General features: G+C 40.6%; 1 protein-coding gene across 1 annotated transcript in view; it reads left to right on the forward strand.

Moving 5' to 3' along the window:
- Positions 1-14,744, forward strand: part of COPA (COPI coat complex subunit alpha) — a 42,008-nt gene that overhangs the window by 13,593 nt on the left and 13,671 nt on the right. Inside the window, exons 7-17 of the mRNA XM_070397443.1 lie at positions 2,068-2,177; positions 4,399-4,498; positions 5,709-5,844; positions 6,836-6,918; positions 8,491-8,641; positions 9,550-9,616; positions 10,784-10,859; positions 12,745-12,827; positions 13,532-13,671; positions 14,225-14,310; positions 14,421-14,559. Coding sequence (XP_070253544.1) covers positions 2,068-2,177; positions 4,399-4,498; positions 5,709-5,844; positions 6,836-6,918; positions 8,491-8,641; positions 9,550-9,616; positions 10,784-10,859; positions 12,745-12,827; positions 13,532-13,671; positions 14,225-14,310; positions 14,421-14,559 — 1,171 coding nt within the window. The remainder of the gene's footprint in view (positions 1-2,067; positions 2,178-4,398; positions 4,499-5,708; positions 5,845-6,835; positions 6,919-8,490; positions 8,642-9,549; positions 9,617-10,783; positions 10,860-12,744; positions 12,828-13,531; positions 13,672-14,224; positions 14,311-14,420; positions 14,560-14,744) is intronic.

Genomic DNA, 14,744 nt, shown 5'->3' on the forward strand with positions numbered 1-14,744 from the left:
CAACAAAGGCTTTCATTCTGTAATACAGCTTTTCCTTTTCATGTGTTTGTTGAAGCTTATTGGAGGGGAAGATCTTCACAGCTATCTGCTTTTATATCTTTCTTTCAATCTGTTTCATACTCCATACTCAGAAAAAGTTGACAGATCCCATTAAAGGGACAAGTGAAATAAGTGACAGGAGGCACCTCTGTGATGAGGTATTTATGAAGCTTTGGGAGAGTGCTTCTTTTTTTTTTTAAAGCGTTGGCTTCCTTTCTCCTTTCCTATTGACTGAATGCTCATCTTGGACAGGAGACAAGATAATTAAAACTGCCATGTCCTTTTAAGCACTTGTTTCTCCAATGCTGATGTTTACATGCCACTATAATAGAAGAGAGATTATGATTCTGATACAATGAAGATAAGTATCATTGGACTTAAATGTTTATATTTTCCTACAGGTGTCAAAATCTAGGCTTAAAACTATTTAGATTTTATTTTCAGTGATAGCTTTTATTTTTCCCTTTATGTTAGAGATTTCATTTTTATTCTACAAATGCCAGGTAGTTCCATTTTTGTCTTTGCCTCCTAAAAATACTTTAAAAGATATGATTTGAGTTCCAGTTCTATTATTTCATTTATAAACTATTAATCACATAACATATGTTAGAGTGCTTTGAAAACCACAAAGTTCTTTTCAAATGTAAGGTGGTAATATTGTTATAATTTTGATTTTGACTATAATGCAAATAGTTAGCTTTTAAAGATAAGTGTAGTTTTGCCATAAATGTGGATCCTATACAAATATGACTCTTTTTCTTTTTAATATTTTATTTTTCAATTATAGTGATGTACAATATTATATTCGTTTCAGTCATTAGACATTTATAAAGCTAAGTGATTACTGCAATAAATCTAGTACCCATCTGACACCATACATAGTTATTACAATATTATTGACTATATTCCCTGTGCTGTGCGTTATATACCCATGACTATTCTGTAGCTACCAATTTGTACTTCTTAATCCCTTTACTTTTTTCACCCATCCCCACAAGCTCCCTCCCATGTGGAAATCCTGAAAATGGTCTCTGTATCTATGAGTATGTTTCTGTTCTGATTATTAGTTTCTTTTGTCTTTTAGAGTTCACATTTAAGTGAAATCACATGGCATTTCCCCCTTTTCTCTCTGACTTATTTCATTTAACACAATACCCTCTTGATCCATCATGTTGCAGATGGCATAATTTCATTCTTTTTATGGCTGCAAATAGGATTCTTTTTATCCTGGTGTCTTTTTTCCATTGTTTTCAAATTATGGGCTAATTCCTCCCAATGAAACTAGCCTCCAAATGTTTTAATGGCAAAGTACATGTATTCAGATCTATTACCAGTCTTTTAAGTAGGAGCTTAATGGGACATGACAGTTTGAATTATTTTGCCCCTTGCCCAAGAGGCAGGTAGAAGACATGAGTACACTTTTTGTATAGTTTATAGTTTTACAGTATCTTCCACCAAATAGCTGTTTTATATTTAATAGGTCTAGTTTCCTTAACTCCTTTGGAACTTCCCTATGAGTTGCCTAAAAGCTCCCAGTTTGGGAAACACTGATCTGTAGCCTCCCCCAGTGGCTTTTCTTTGAAAATTCTTTGAGATGAAAGAAGAAAAGTTGCTATAGTTTTCATAGAGTTGAAAATGAAAAAGTAGAAATTGAATGTTTACCTCTTGAGGCCACATTTCAAGAACAGAAATGAGCATTATCTCAAGTAGACAATTCTTGAGGTGAGGTTTGTTGAAGAATTTAACTGGTAGAAGTTTGGATTGTCCTCTGAGAAGAAATCCCAGTAGTGGGTCTGTTCAGTGTTAAGGGAGCAAAAGAGAAGACAGTGAATGTACTTCAATATTTTGAACATTTTTAGAAAGAGATGGGAGCTCTTGAGTACCTCTTCTCAGTCTCTCTAAATTTCTTTCTCCCTTCCTTTTTGTTAATGTTAATTAGCCTATCACTGCCTTCTGTGATTCTGTTACTGTGCTTTTTTTGGTAACATTATGTTTACATCTTTCATCCCACTCCTTATCCCTTCAAAGGTCTAAGGAAAAAAAACTTGTCCCCTGGCGCAGTGGAGTCGGATGTGAGAGGAATTACTGGGGTTGATCTGTTTGGAACTACGGATGCAGTGGTGAAGCATGTACTGGAGGTACTTCTCTTTACAGCCATCACTGGGTATGGGCTGTTTTCCAGGGAAACAGTGACAGTGTGTCATTCATGTGTTCATTCCTTCAACAAAGGTTTATGCAGTGCTTATTAACTACTGAGCACTGTTTTGAGGCACTGGAAATAGAATAGTAGGTGAGCCATCAGAAATGAAGCTTACATGCCACGTAAGGGAGAATTATGTTACCTTATAAAAACAGTGCAAAGAGGGAGAGAGCTGTCATAGGCTCCTTTACCATCCCAAAGCAAAGCCCATTCTCTCGTAAGGGAGGACGGGTTGGTGGTGGTGGTGGTGGTGGATTTAATCAGAGTTATTGAGATCCAAGAATTTTGCTGAAATAAGATTTAAAAATGGAAATTTAGAAAAACTAAGCAGTTTTCCAAAGTCCATGGTTTTTTTTTTTGTTTGTTTGTTTTTTAATATATTTTATTGATTTTTTACAGAGAGGAAGGGAGAGAGATAGAGAGCCAGAAACATTGATGAGAGAGAAACATCGATCAGCTGCCTCCTGCACATCTCCCATTGGGGATGTGCCTGCAACCCAGGTACATGCCCCTAACCGGAATCGAACCTGGGACCCTTCGGTCCGCAGGCCGACGCTCTATCCACTGAGCCAAACCGGTTTTGGCAAAGTCCATGGTTATTTAATAAATAGATTTAAACTTGGATCTGTCTGATTCCAAAACACACGTACTTTCCACCACACTGTATCTCTCAAAAATGCTGCTATTTTGAAACTACCTTATTTATGATTATGTCACAATTCAGAGTACAACTATATAAATAGGATATAATATATCTTAAAATCAGCAGCACTTGTCTGGCCAGCGTGGCTCAGTGGTTGAGCATCAGCCTATGAACCAAGAGGTCATGGTTTGATTCCCTGTCATGGCATATGCCCAGGTTGCGAGCTCAATCCCCAGTAGGGGGCATGTAGGAGGTAGCTGATCAGTGATTCTCTCTCATCATTGATGTTTCTATCTCTCTCTCCCCCTCCCTTCCTCACTGAAATCAATAAAATATATTTTAAAAAAAATAAGTAGCACTTAAACTTTGTGATCTGAAGGTATTTTTTAAATGTTTTTATTGATTTTTTTAGAGAGAGAGGAAGAGTGAGGGATAGAGAGATAGAAACATCATCAGTCGGCTGCCTCCTGCAAGCCGCTTACTGGGGATCAACCCTGTAACCCAGGCATGTACCCTGACCAGGAATTGAACCAGTGAACTCTTGGTTCATGGGTTGACGCTCAACCATGAGCCACACCGGCTGGGCTGAAAACTTTCTTATACTCTGAAAACTTATTGACCCCAAATAGTCTGTTAATGTAAGTTATAGATGTCAATTTTTACCATATTTGAAATTAAACCAGGAACTTATAAAATATAAAATATATAAGTACACATTCCATTAGCTATCAAAGCAATGGCATCATATGCATGTAACTGGAAAATTACATTTAAGATAGAATAGGAATGAAAAGGCAAATAATATCTTAGTGTTATTATGAAAATAGTTTTGATCTTGCAGATTTCCTAAAAGGATCTTGATTATTATCCAATTTTCTAACTATACTTTGAGAATTTTTCATCTACATATATATAAAACCCTAAGCGACTGGCCAACCCGCCAGTAGCTATGATGTACACTGACCACCAGGGGGCAGATGCTCAAAGTAGGAGCTGCCAAGCTGCGGTCACTTGGCAACTGTGGTTCTTGGGTGACGAACCTGGAACCAGAGAGGAGGGAGCCCGATTCTGGGGTGTGTCACCCAAGAACCGCCCTCACAATCTGGGACCCCTCAGGGGATGTTGGAGAGCTGGTTTCGGCCCTATCCCTGCAGGCCAGACCGAGGGATCCCATTGGTGCATGAATCCGTGCACCGGGCCTCTAGTTAAGTTATAAAATTGGTCTTTATTCTTGAGATGCTATAGTTAGTTGAAATTTATAAATAGACAGGTAATAAAACAAGGCAATACATCACAAATGCAAATGAAGCTGAATATGGGAATAGAAGAATTCTCATTAGAATTTGGGGATAATATTGGATAGATTGATATAGTAATAGTCCCTTTAGTCTTTTCATATGAAGAATAAAAATCAGAGAAACATTTTATAACCATCAGCATGGTTCATTAGTTTGCTTTGAGTAATGGACATAAAGCTGTTTTAGAAGAACCACTTCTTTCCTTGTTTTTTCCACAGGGTCATGATCGTGGAGTAAACTGGGCTGCCTTCCACCCCACTATGCCCCTTATTGTATCTGGAGCAGATGACCGTCAGGTGAAGATCTGGCGCATGAATGGTTAGTGAACAGTGATGGTATTACCATGATTAAAAAATTGCTTGCTGGCCAGGCTGGTGTGGCTCAGTGTTTGAGTTCGACCCATGAACCAGAAGGTCATGGTTCAATTACCAGTCAGCGCACTTGATCCCCAGTTAGGGGACGTGAAGTAGGCAGTTGATTGATGTTTCTCTCTCATTGATATATCTATCTCTCAATCCCTCTACCTTCCTCTCTCTGAAATCAATAAAAATACATTTTTAAAAATTGATTGCTGGCCAGCAAGGTGATGTAGCCAGGTCTTCTGGACTTAGAGACCTATTTTCTTACCTTAGATCAGTGGTTCTCAACCTTCCTAATGCCACGACCCTTTATACAGTTCCTCATGTTGTGGTGACCCCCAATTTCATTGTTACAAATTGAACATAATTAAAGCATAGTGATTAATCACAAAAACAATATGTAATTATATATGTGTTTTCCGATGGTCTTAGGCGACCCCTGTGAAAGGGTCGTTCAACCCCCAAAGGGGTCGCAACCCACAGGTTGAGAACCACTGCCTTAGATGGTTATGCTAATCCCAGGAGCATAAAAATTTCCTCATTCCCTGTTTTCTTGTGATGGCATACTGATTTTGAAGTGTATGAACACAGTGAATTCATTCAACAAATGTTTAGTTTTAAGTTAAATTTATTGGTCTGACATTGGTTAATAAGATTATATAGGTTTCAAGTGTAGATTTCTGTGGTACATGATTTGTATATTGCATTGTGTGCCTACCACCCAAAGTCACATCATCTTCCATCACCTTATATTTGGCTCCCTTTACCCTTTACTACCCCACACCCCTTTCATCTGGTAACCACCATACTGTTGCCTGTGTCTGTGTTCCAGTTTTATATCCCACATTTTTTAAGGCTCTAGAGATACAATGGTGACTAAAACAGATAAAACTCCTGCCATACAGAGCTTATATTTATTTTCTAATGACAGCTAGTGACAAGTAAAACAGGGTAAGGGAATAAATAATAATGGAGAAAATGTGCTATAACTGATAAGAGGGTCAAACTATAAGAACAATTAAATATGTTAAGATTCAGAGGCTTAAATGAAGAGAATTGCCCTATTAAAAAGAAGTTGCTAATTTTACACTTTGTAGTATACCTTAGCATTTGATTAGAGGATGTCATAATTCCAAATCCCAGATGACCTCTTTTTTTTGGTCCTTCAGAATCAAAGGCATGGGAGGTTGATACCTGCCGGGGCCATTACAACAACGTGTCTTGTGCTGTCTTCCACCCTCGTCAAGAATTGATCCTTAGTAATTCCGAGGACAAGAGTATCCGAGTCTGGGACATGTCTAAACGGTAAGGGGATTATGATGTAGTGGTATCAAACCCAGGGGAAGCCCCTTTCTCTTACCCTCTTTCTTTTTAAAAATTGAATTAGAATACTTACGTTTGTTTCTCATTGTCTTCAGCATATAGCATATAAAGAAGTCAGATCATACACAGTCACACCTTGGAGATGTGGGTTCAGTTCCAGACTGCAGTAGTCAAGTAAATATGGCAATACAACGAGAAACACCAATTTTTTTTTTTGGTTTCCCAGTGCATATAAAAGTTATATTAACTATCAACTGAGCCTGTTGGTAAAATGGCATCAATAGACTTGCTGGGTGCCAGGTTGCTACAAACCTTCAGTTTGTTAAAAACAGTATTTGCAAAGTACAATACAGTGAAGCTTGATAAAACTAGGTATTCCTGTATTATGAAAGATCAACCAACATTTACAAGTGTTCTATCAAATAGAAATCTCCATGTGTATTCTTTTTCTCTTAAATTTAAGCATGTTCTTCTGTAGCTAGAAAAATAAGAAATATGAAATGAAAGCAGTATAGTAGAAAATTGTGACAAATAGAGAGAGAAATTGAAATATCAAAATAATAGAGTCTGTTTGGAGTTTCCTCCTGTTTTTTTTGGGGGGGGGGGGGGTTGGTAGATTTTATCATGACTACCTTTACTTAGGATATTTAGTATACTGTTACTGATTTAAATTAACATTTTGGCTTACCACTCAATACTCTTATATATGACTAAAGGCCCGATGCACAAAATTCATGCAAGGGGCTCGGCCCTCGCAGCCCCGGTTGCCTCGGTCCTCACAGCAGCCCCGGCTGCCGCCTTGGCCCTTGCAGCAACCCCAGCTGCCTTGCGGCCCCGAACCCTGCCTACTGGTCGTTCCGGAAGGTCATTTTGCCCTCTGGTCTAATTAGCATATTAGCTCTTTATTATATAGGATGGGCTGAAGAGTCCTCAGAAATTAATATTTTTCTTTGTGCATCTTTCATTTTCCTAGAACTGGAGTTCAGACCTTCCGTAGGGACCATGATCGTTTCTGGGTCCTAGCTGCCCACCCCAACCTTAACCTCTTTGCAGCAGGTAAGGGCCGCATCTTTTCTTTTACTTCCTTGTTTTAGTTCAAAGTTTGATTCTCCATTAGCTTTGTCTCCAGTAAATGCATAGTAGGGTGACAAGGAGAAATAGAATTCTCAGAGCCATGTTGTTGAGGCTTTTTTCCTTCATACCTTCTTGGAGTAGTATTCTTGCAGTGTTCTTTCTTTACCGAGAGCCATTTAACAGTAAAGCCCATTAGTTCCAGGAGGCTTAGGAGTGTAATACTGGACACATGGATTTCTTAGAGTTTTATTCATTTAGCAAAAGCATACTAGTTTCAGGCCCTAGTGTGGGTGCTGGTGGAATAGCATAAACCAATGTCCCTTACTTGATGGAACTTTTATTTGCAGTGAAGAGAGCTAGACCATAACAATATATAGTGAAAAAGCTTTGAGGAAAGTTAAGCAAAAGTAAGGAAGAAAGAGAGGAATGAGTGTGGGGATTACCAAAGACCATGATGTAAGGGATGCTGAGCATGTTTGAAGAACATGCCAATAGGGGCACAGTGAGTAAGGGGCTAAGTATAGGAAGTAAGACCAGGCCAGACTGTGCATGTTACTCTGAAGGGAAAGCCATTGGAAGTGACACAATCTGGCTTATTCGTGGAGAGTAGACTGTAGGGCAAAAGTTGAAGGTTTCTCTAAGAGATGGATGATGCCAGTAGGAAAAAAGCAAAACATTTGTCTAGAACAAAACCACAAAGGCTTTCAAAACTAGCATCTCTTTGTTCAGCAAATATGTTTATGTTCTTACTAGAGGCCCAGCGCATGAAATTCATGCATGGGTAGGGTCCCTAGGCCTAGCCAGAGATCAGGGCCGATCTGTGGGGCAACTGGCAGGGTGATGGGGGCAGGGGGCCCGTTGGCACCCACCTTGGCTGGCCTGGGGCCTGCGGGCAGCTCCTGCTTTGAGCGTCTGCCCCCTGGTGGTCAGTGCGCGTCATAATGACTGGTTGGTCCCCCATTCAGTCGATTTGCATATTAGGCTTTTATTATATAGGATTATAAGCTAAGACTGGGGAAGGATGGAAGTTATTGTAATTCCACCCCTCAGGAAGCTCATAGCATCATGGGGATGGTAGACATACACAATTACAGTGTAGGGTGAGTGCTATATGGAGGTTTGCACAAAGTGTTAAGAGAGCACAAGAAGGCATGTCTAAATGTAACAGTGTGAGAAAATACTGCAGGTCCTCAAATAAAAACAATATCATTTTGTTCAGCATTTTATTATAATGTTAAAATGCTGTAGGAACTTAACTTTTCTTTATAGCAATTACCTTATGATAAAGTTGGTTTCATTATACATCGTTTTGCTTAAAGTTGCAAAACCTATCAACCATGTTAGGTAAGGACTTATGTATCAGAAAAGGATTCACAGAAATTTGTTTGAATAAAAAGTCCAAGAATCATGATAATTTAGGCAAATAACATGCATTTAGATGTCTTATCTTTGTTTTTAGCATACATATATAATCCTTATCTTCGTATATCTCCTGTTTCCAGCTTTCCTTCTTGCCTTCAGCTAATTATTTCCTCTCTTCTCTCTGTGCCCCAGGCCATGATGGTGGCATGATTGTGTTTAAACTAGAACGGGAAAGGCCAGCCTATGCTGTTCACGGCAATATGCTGCATTATGTCAAGGACCGGTTCTTACGTCAGTTGGATTTCAACAGCTCTAAAGATGTAGCTGTGATGCAGTTGCGGAGGTAAATCAGACTTGTTTCTTCACTTCACACCGAACTCGGTCCTTTTAACAACGTTTTGGATCTCATCTTCTGTCACAGATTGAACCCCCATTGGCTGAGACTGTTCAGTTTCAACCCCAAGAGCATGATGGACAAGGAGATAGCCATTTGGGGAATGGGAGTTCCCCTGTTGAGAATGCTAGTGACCCTGTGGGCAGGAAATCATACTGCCACACTTTGCCAGGTCTCTTGCAAACAGGAGAAAGCTTCCTGGTAGAGAGTAGCCCAATTTGATGACAGGCCTTGTTGCCTTTATTTGGCATATCTATAACTCTTCTTTGCTTTCTAGCAAAATACATGCAACTCTAAACTAGATATATGTCTCTGGAAACTCTTTAACTCTGAAAATACAATAACTTCTGGGGTGCCTGGCAAAAGGAACAGTCCTCTTTAAGAACCAGCTGCATCATCACGCTGAAACATTCATGGTGGCAAACTTTGGCATGAGGGCTTGATAACGACCCTCTAGCATGACTACCATAAAAAGATGGGTTTATAGGAACAGGAGAAATTAACCAGAGACAAATCACATGTTACTCTGTGGTGTCCACTGCAATTATGTGTTGGAATTTGTATTCAAGGAAAACCAATCCTATTTATTACAGTAGTGCTAACCCTGACTTCTGTTGAATAATTTGACTTGTAGTAGGGTTTGCTTTTTTTAAAATACTGTTTGCTCAAAGCTGAGATAGGGAAGTCCCCAAACCTTAAGAGAAGGAAGGGAATAGATGCACCATTTATTTACTTTTATTCCTGATTATAAAAGTGACAGTATATGTGTAAAGATTAGGTAAGTAAGAGGTGTGGGAATAATTCTTTTCTTCCTTCTATCCTTATGCCTCTTTCCTATTTTCTCTATATATTTCTAGTGGTTCCAAGTTTCCAGTGTTCAATATGTCATACAATCCAGCAGAAAATGCTGTCCTACTGTGTACAGTAAGTAACCATTGAGTGCTCCTGGGGCCTCCCCATTTCCCATAGGTCTCTTTCTTGTGCCATAGGAATCTCTAATGTATTCTTAGAAGTTTTGAGAGGACTATCCCAAAACAGAGGCTCAAACCAAGTAGGCTTCAGTTGTCATAAACATGTTAAGGGTTTGTGAACTATCTTTCATAAGGCTAACTGATGCCTTCTAAACTGTATGGAGCATCAAAATGAATGACCCAGACCCTTAAAAATAATTTGAGAGAATGTTTAAGGTTATACCTTAGGGAAGAGAGATGCTTATTTTGATCCCTCCATTTGCGTGAAAATAATAGAGCTGACTTTGAGAGGAGTTCCTCTCAGTGCGGTTGTCTTCAGGGTCATCAAGTAGAATCATCCTCATTTCTTGCCATACAATTCAAAAAAGAAATGATATTCTAATTTTCGCGTCCTGGTTGCCAAGTTAAAAAAATGAGACCTGTCTTTCCCAATATGACTTCGAGTGTCTAATCCAGTCCTTTTTCTTCTTTTTTTAAAAAAAAAATATTTTTATTGATTTCAGAGAGGAAGAGAGATGGAGAGAGAGAGATAGAAGCATCAATGATGAGAGAGAATCATTGCGTGGCTGCCTCCTGTATGTCCCCCACTGGAGATCGAGCCCAAGCCCGTAACCCGGGCATGTGCCCTGACCGGGAATCAAACCATGACCTCTTGGTTCATAGGTCAACACTCCACCACTTGAGCCACACCTGCCAGGCTACAGTTATTTTTCAATATCTAACAGTCCCATATCTTCCTCCTGGCAATTTTCTTTAAAGTCTTTTATGTCTTTTTTTCCCTTCAGATACACTTTTAAGTTGATGAGTATACTTAGTTGGGGCACTGGAATATTGGGGTCTTAGTCTATTAATTTGTGGAATAGAGAGCAGTCCTTCTTTTCATTCAAGTAATATCTGCATCTTTGGAGGATAAAAGAAAAATAAAGTGACAGGAATGCTGAGTTATTTGGCAACAAGCCCTGTAAGTTTTAGCTATGGAGATATTCAAATGCCATTGGGGTGAAGGATGAGAAAAGTATAGTTTCATGTTGTTGTCTGTGTATTCATACTGTTTTCTCTGTCAGAATAAACTAATATCTTGGGTGCCGCTTACTAATAGTTTAATCTTCTCTTTCTACAGAGAGCCAGCAATTTAGAGAATAGTACCTATGACCTATACACCATCCCCAAGGATGCTGACTCTCAGAATCCTGATGGTATGTGTTCTCTTTATTCCCCAACTCTACTTTCAGCTCTCCCCTCCCACATCATCCCTCCTCTTTGAATTTTTCACATTCCATCCTCGGGCTGTGGCCACATCACTCAGGGCTGTGGCAGGTGGCACTAACAATTGCATCACAGGCGACCATGGTGTGAAATATTCATGTTCCTCTTCCATTTTATTACTCCAGCTAGATATATATATTTTATAATTTGGTTATTAGAAACTCTCCATATTCTCTTTCAGCACAGCATGTCATCCTAGTTTATTGCCAGCTGATATGACTTTCACCCTGGAAATTTCATTTATTTAAAATGTGGTTCCAATCTTGCAATGTCTCATCCTGGGACTAGGGATTTATGCTCCCCATCCACATCCAGATCCGCTTTGCTTCCTTTTGCTTGTCAAAAAGATGAGGCTGCTAACAGCCCCACATTCCACCAGGGATTCCAGGATCCAGCTGAGACCCTGCCTACCTCTTCCATCACCACCATATCTTGTTGGTGTCCTTACTATTAGAACTTGCTGACAAAACATTGTCAGAATAGATTTGAGTCTTTCTAATGCTCCTGTCAGTGCACTTCCTCCGGTTGTTTTATAGGTCAGGTTTATTCCTCGGGTCCCCACTTGTACTAGCATACTTTCATGGTAGTTGAGACCCCATCAACAAATTCTGAGAAATATTTTTCTAGCTCTGTTCTTATTGTGGTTATGGCAAGAAAAGAAAAAGCCTATATGTCTTTGGTATTAATAAAGCAAAGTCTCTTCTATAAATTAATCAGTTAAGCCATTTTTGACTGAGTTTTGTGATTTGATCCCTCCCTACTCAGCCCTTGCTCCCCCCCACCACCCCCCTCCCCCCCCCCCCCCGCAGCCATGTGTTTACAATGAATTGAGTTTAAGATACCTTAGTTTGTCTTGCCACTTTTATTTTCTCTTCTCCATCTTTTGAGGGAGATGATAATTAGTAAAGAAGTAAAGGTGCATTCCAGTGGTAGGCAGCTGAGAGGAAGAAGACCGAAAGCCTGGATAGTGAGGTTCCCTGGCTCCTAGAAAGTGAGAGCTTAAGCTGTCCTAAGAATTAGTTTTGTAAGAATTAGTTTTGTAAAGAGCCTGTCTCCCCCCGACTCCCTCCCTCCAGGCGCCAGAGATGTACAAAGGCTGGCCAGCACATTCTGTCCAGTTTTCTGCTGATACTAATAGATCAGAGAATATTGCTGCACACTCCTTGGTGTATCTTTCTTGAAGTTTTCCAGAGAGTGGAGTGCCCTGCAGAATTCTAATCAGCCAGTGAAATGTTTGGGAACTGGGGAACATTTTGTAACTTTCTTCAGAGTAATGAGAAGTCTTTGGAGCAACAACTTGGTGCTAAGCACTGCCCAGCATAGATGTTGTTGGAGTGCTCTGCCCCGCTCTGCTCTAGGAGGAGGTCTGCATTTGCATGTTAAAAGCAGCAGAGCAGCTGCATCCTGGGGAGGAGGCTCTGTCTCCACTGCAGCTTGTGGAGATAGGAGGTCCTATGACACTGGCAGGCTGCTTGCAGTGTGCCAACAGCTTGGCCGGCGCGGCCCTGCTCATTAGCTTGATGGAGTGTGCTGCCTCCCAAGATGGGCAGTCCTTCTGCCAGTACATGGTGTTGGCTGAAATGCAGTCACTTGGCCTAGAGAAAAGAGGCTTGGCAGGGGTAGAGGTTGGAGTTTGGAGGGGACTGGTGGGAGAAAGTCACTGACAACAGCCCCCGGTTATGGCTGAATTAGTTATGAAGCAGCTGAACTGGCAAAGCCAACATGGCAGCCAGACTGGCAGCTCCATGGCACCTGACTCTGTCACCTGCCAGTGGCTCACCACATGCTCCCGCCCTTTGGTTTTGTTCTTCTCAGCTCCTGAAGGGAAACGATCCTCGGGCCTGACAGCTGTTTGGGTTGCTCGAAATCGGTTTGCTGTCCTAGATCGGATGCACTCGGTGAGTCAAGACTAAAAGGGGAACCTAATTTGGGGAGTATGATAGCAGTGGCTTTTGTATTGCAGAATAAAGAGCATCCTTCCTCCCCCCCCCTTCCCCTTACTCTCCCGTAAGCAGCTGTAATCCTTGTGTATCAGCTCTACCTCTATCCTTAGCCCTATCCCAATCCCCCTGTGGAAAAATGGACTTAAAATTGATTTGATTGGGTTACTGTGGCCCTGGGCTTAAGAACCAAGCTAAAGTCACCCTTGACAACATCAAATTTGAAAAAGGTGGTCTAGATGAGGAGCTGACCTTATCCTACTGCCTCCATTGGTACTTAAAATGTCATAGGCCCTAAACAATATAAACAAAGCTCTCTCAAGAAAATATTTAACAAATTTAAGCCCAGAAGCACTGTTGTTCTCTTTCTTTGGTTGACTGAGGAAGACTTTATTGGGCTTTATAATTAAGACTTTTTTGGACTTCTCAGGATATTTCAGTTGAAAAAAAAAAACATAAAACAGAAAATAAAAAAAGCTATCAGGGCCCTTGGAGAGGATCTTGGTTGGAGGGTCTACCAAGACTGCTGATTAACCTGGACAGGAAAAAACACACAAAGCCTCGTTTATTGAAGCTAAGAAACAATGGCCGAGGGGCATTGTCAGCTGTTGTCATTTTATATACACACACTTCTCTTAAGCCCCCTCTAACTGTCATTTCAGCTTCTGATCAAGAATCTAAAGAATGAAATCACCAAAAAGGTTCAGGTGCCCAACTGTGACGAGATCTTTTACGCTGGCACAGGCAACCTCCTGCTTCGAGACGCAGAGTCCATCACCCTCTTTGACGTGCAGCAGAAGCGGTAACGTGTCGGGTGCCCCTAACAGACAGGCGTGTAGTGGGGGAGAGTAGACATCTTTAGTGGGAGCTTTTTCCCCCACGTGTGTTTGCCTCTTGGCTTGATCACTTCTTGGGCTACAGTTCCAAGCTGTGTTTCTCCTGTGTGACTCTCCATCCTGTACATATGCATAACATTATAATAAGGGGCTTATTTATTTTTAGAACCTGAACAAAGAATGCTCTTGGGATGTAGAATGCTAAGGATTCAGGGATGAAAAGTGCAGTTTCTGTACTTGAAGGGGCTTATAGTCAAGTGGTAAAAACAGACATATACAAATCCCTAATAATGGAAATAAGGCCATGTATTATTACATTAATGAGAGAGTTAAAGAAAGAGGAAGTGTACAATGTGAGCTAAAATGTTTAAGTCACTAAGCTACAATACAGAGAATGTCTCTTTGGTACTCTTTAAGAAATTGAAGTTTACATTAATTTGGAGATGGGAAGAAGGTAGGTCTTAACCTGGGACAAAGGAATCAGGTGTACTCATGTTTGCCCTTCTTTTTCGGTCCCAGAACTCTGGCATCTGTGAAGATTTCCAAGGTGAAATATGTTATCTGGTCAGCAGACATGTCCCATGTAGCTCTACTGGCCAAACATGGTAAGTCTGCATTATATCCACCCTGATGTGGAAACCAGTCCTTCCCTCCCTATCCCTGCAAGCCCACTCACCCTATCTGGCAGAGCACTCATCCCCTTTGCCTCTTACAGCCATTGTGATCTGTAACCGCAAACTGGAAGCTCTGTGTAACATTCATGAGAACATTCGTGTCAAGAGTGGGGCCTGGGATGAGAGTGGGGTATTTATCTATACCACAAGCAACCACATCAAATATGCTGTCACCACTGGGTAAGTTACTTATCTAAGATACAGATTGGGAGAAGGTGGCTTCTTGAAATCACTGTCCTGTCTCAAGAGATATAACTGAACTCCTCCCTGAACTTTCTTCATGGAAAAGTTTTGTCTAACATATTAGACATACATGTGCTAGGGGCATCCGAACATTCTCTTTTAGAATTGTGAAATACGACACA

This window comes from Myotis yumanensis, unplaced genomic scaffold (genome assembly GCF_028538775.1).
Source record: "Myotis yumanensis isolate MYYU_CA2020_CCGP unplaced genomic scaffold, mMyoYum1.0.hap1 SCAF_17, whole genome shotgun sequence".
Taxonomy (NCBI): Eukaryota; Metazoa; Chordata; class Mammalia; order Chiroptera; family Vespertilionidae; genus Myotis; species Myotis yumanensis.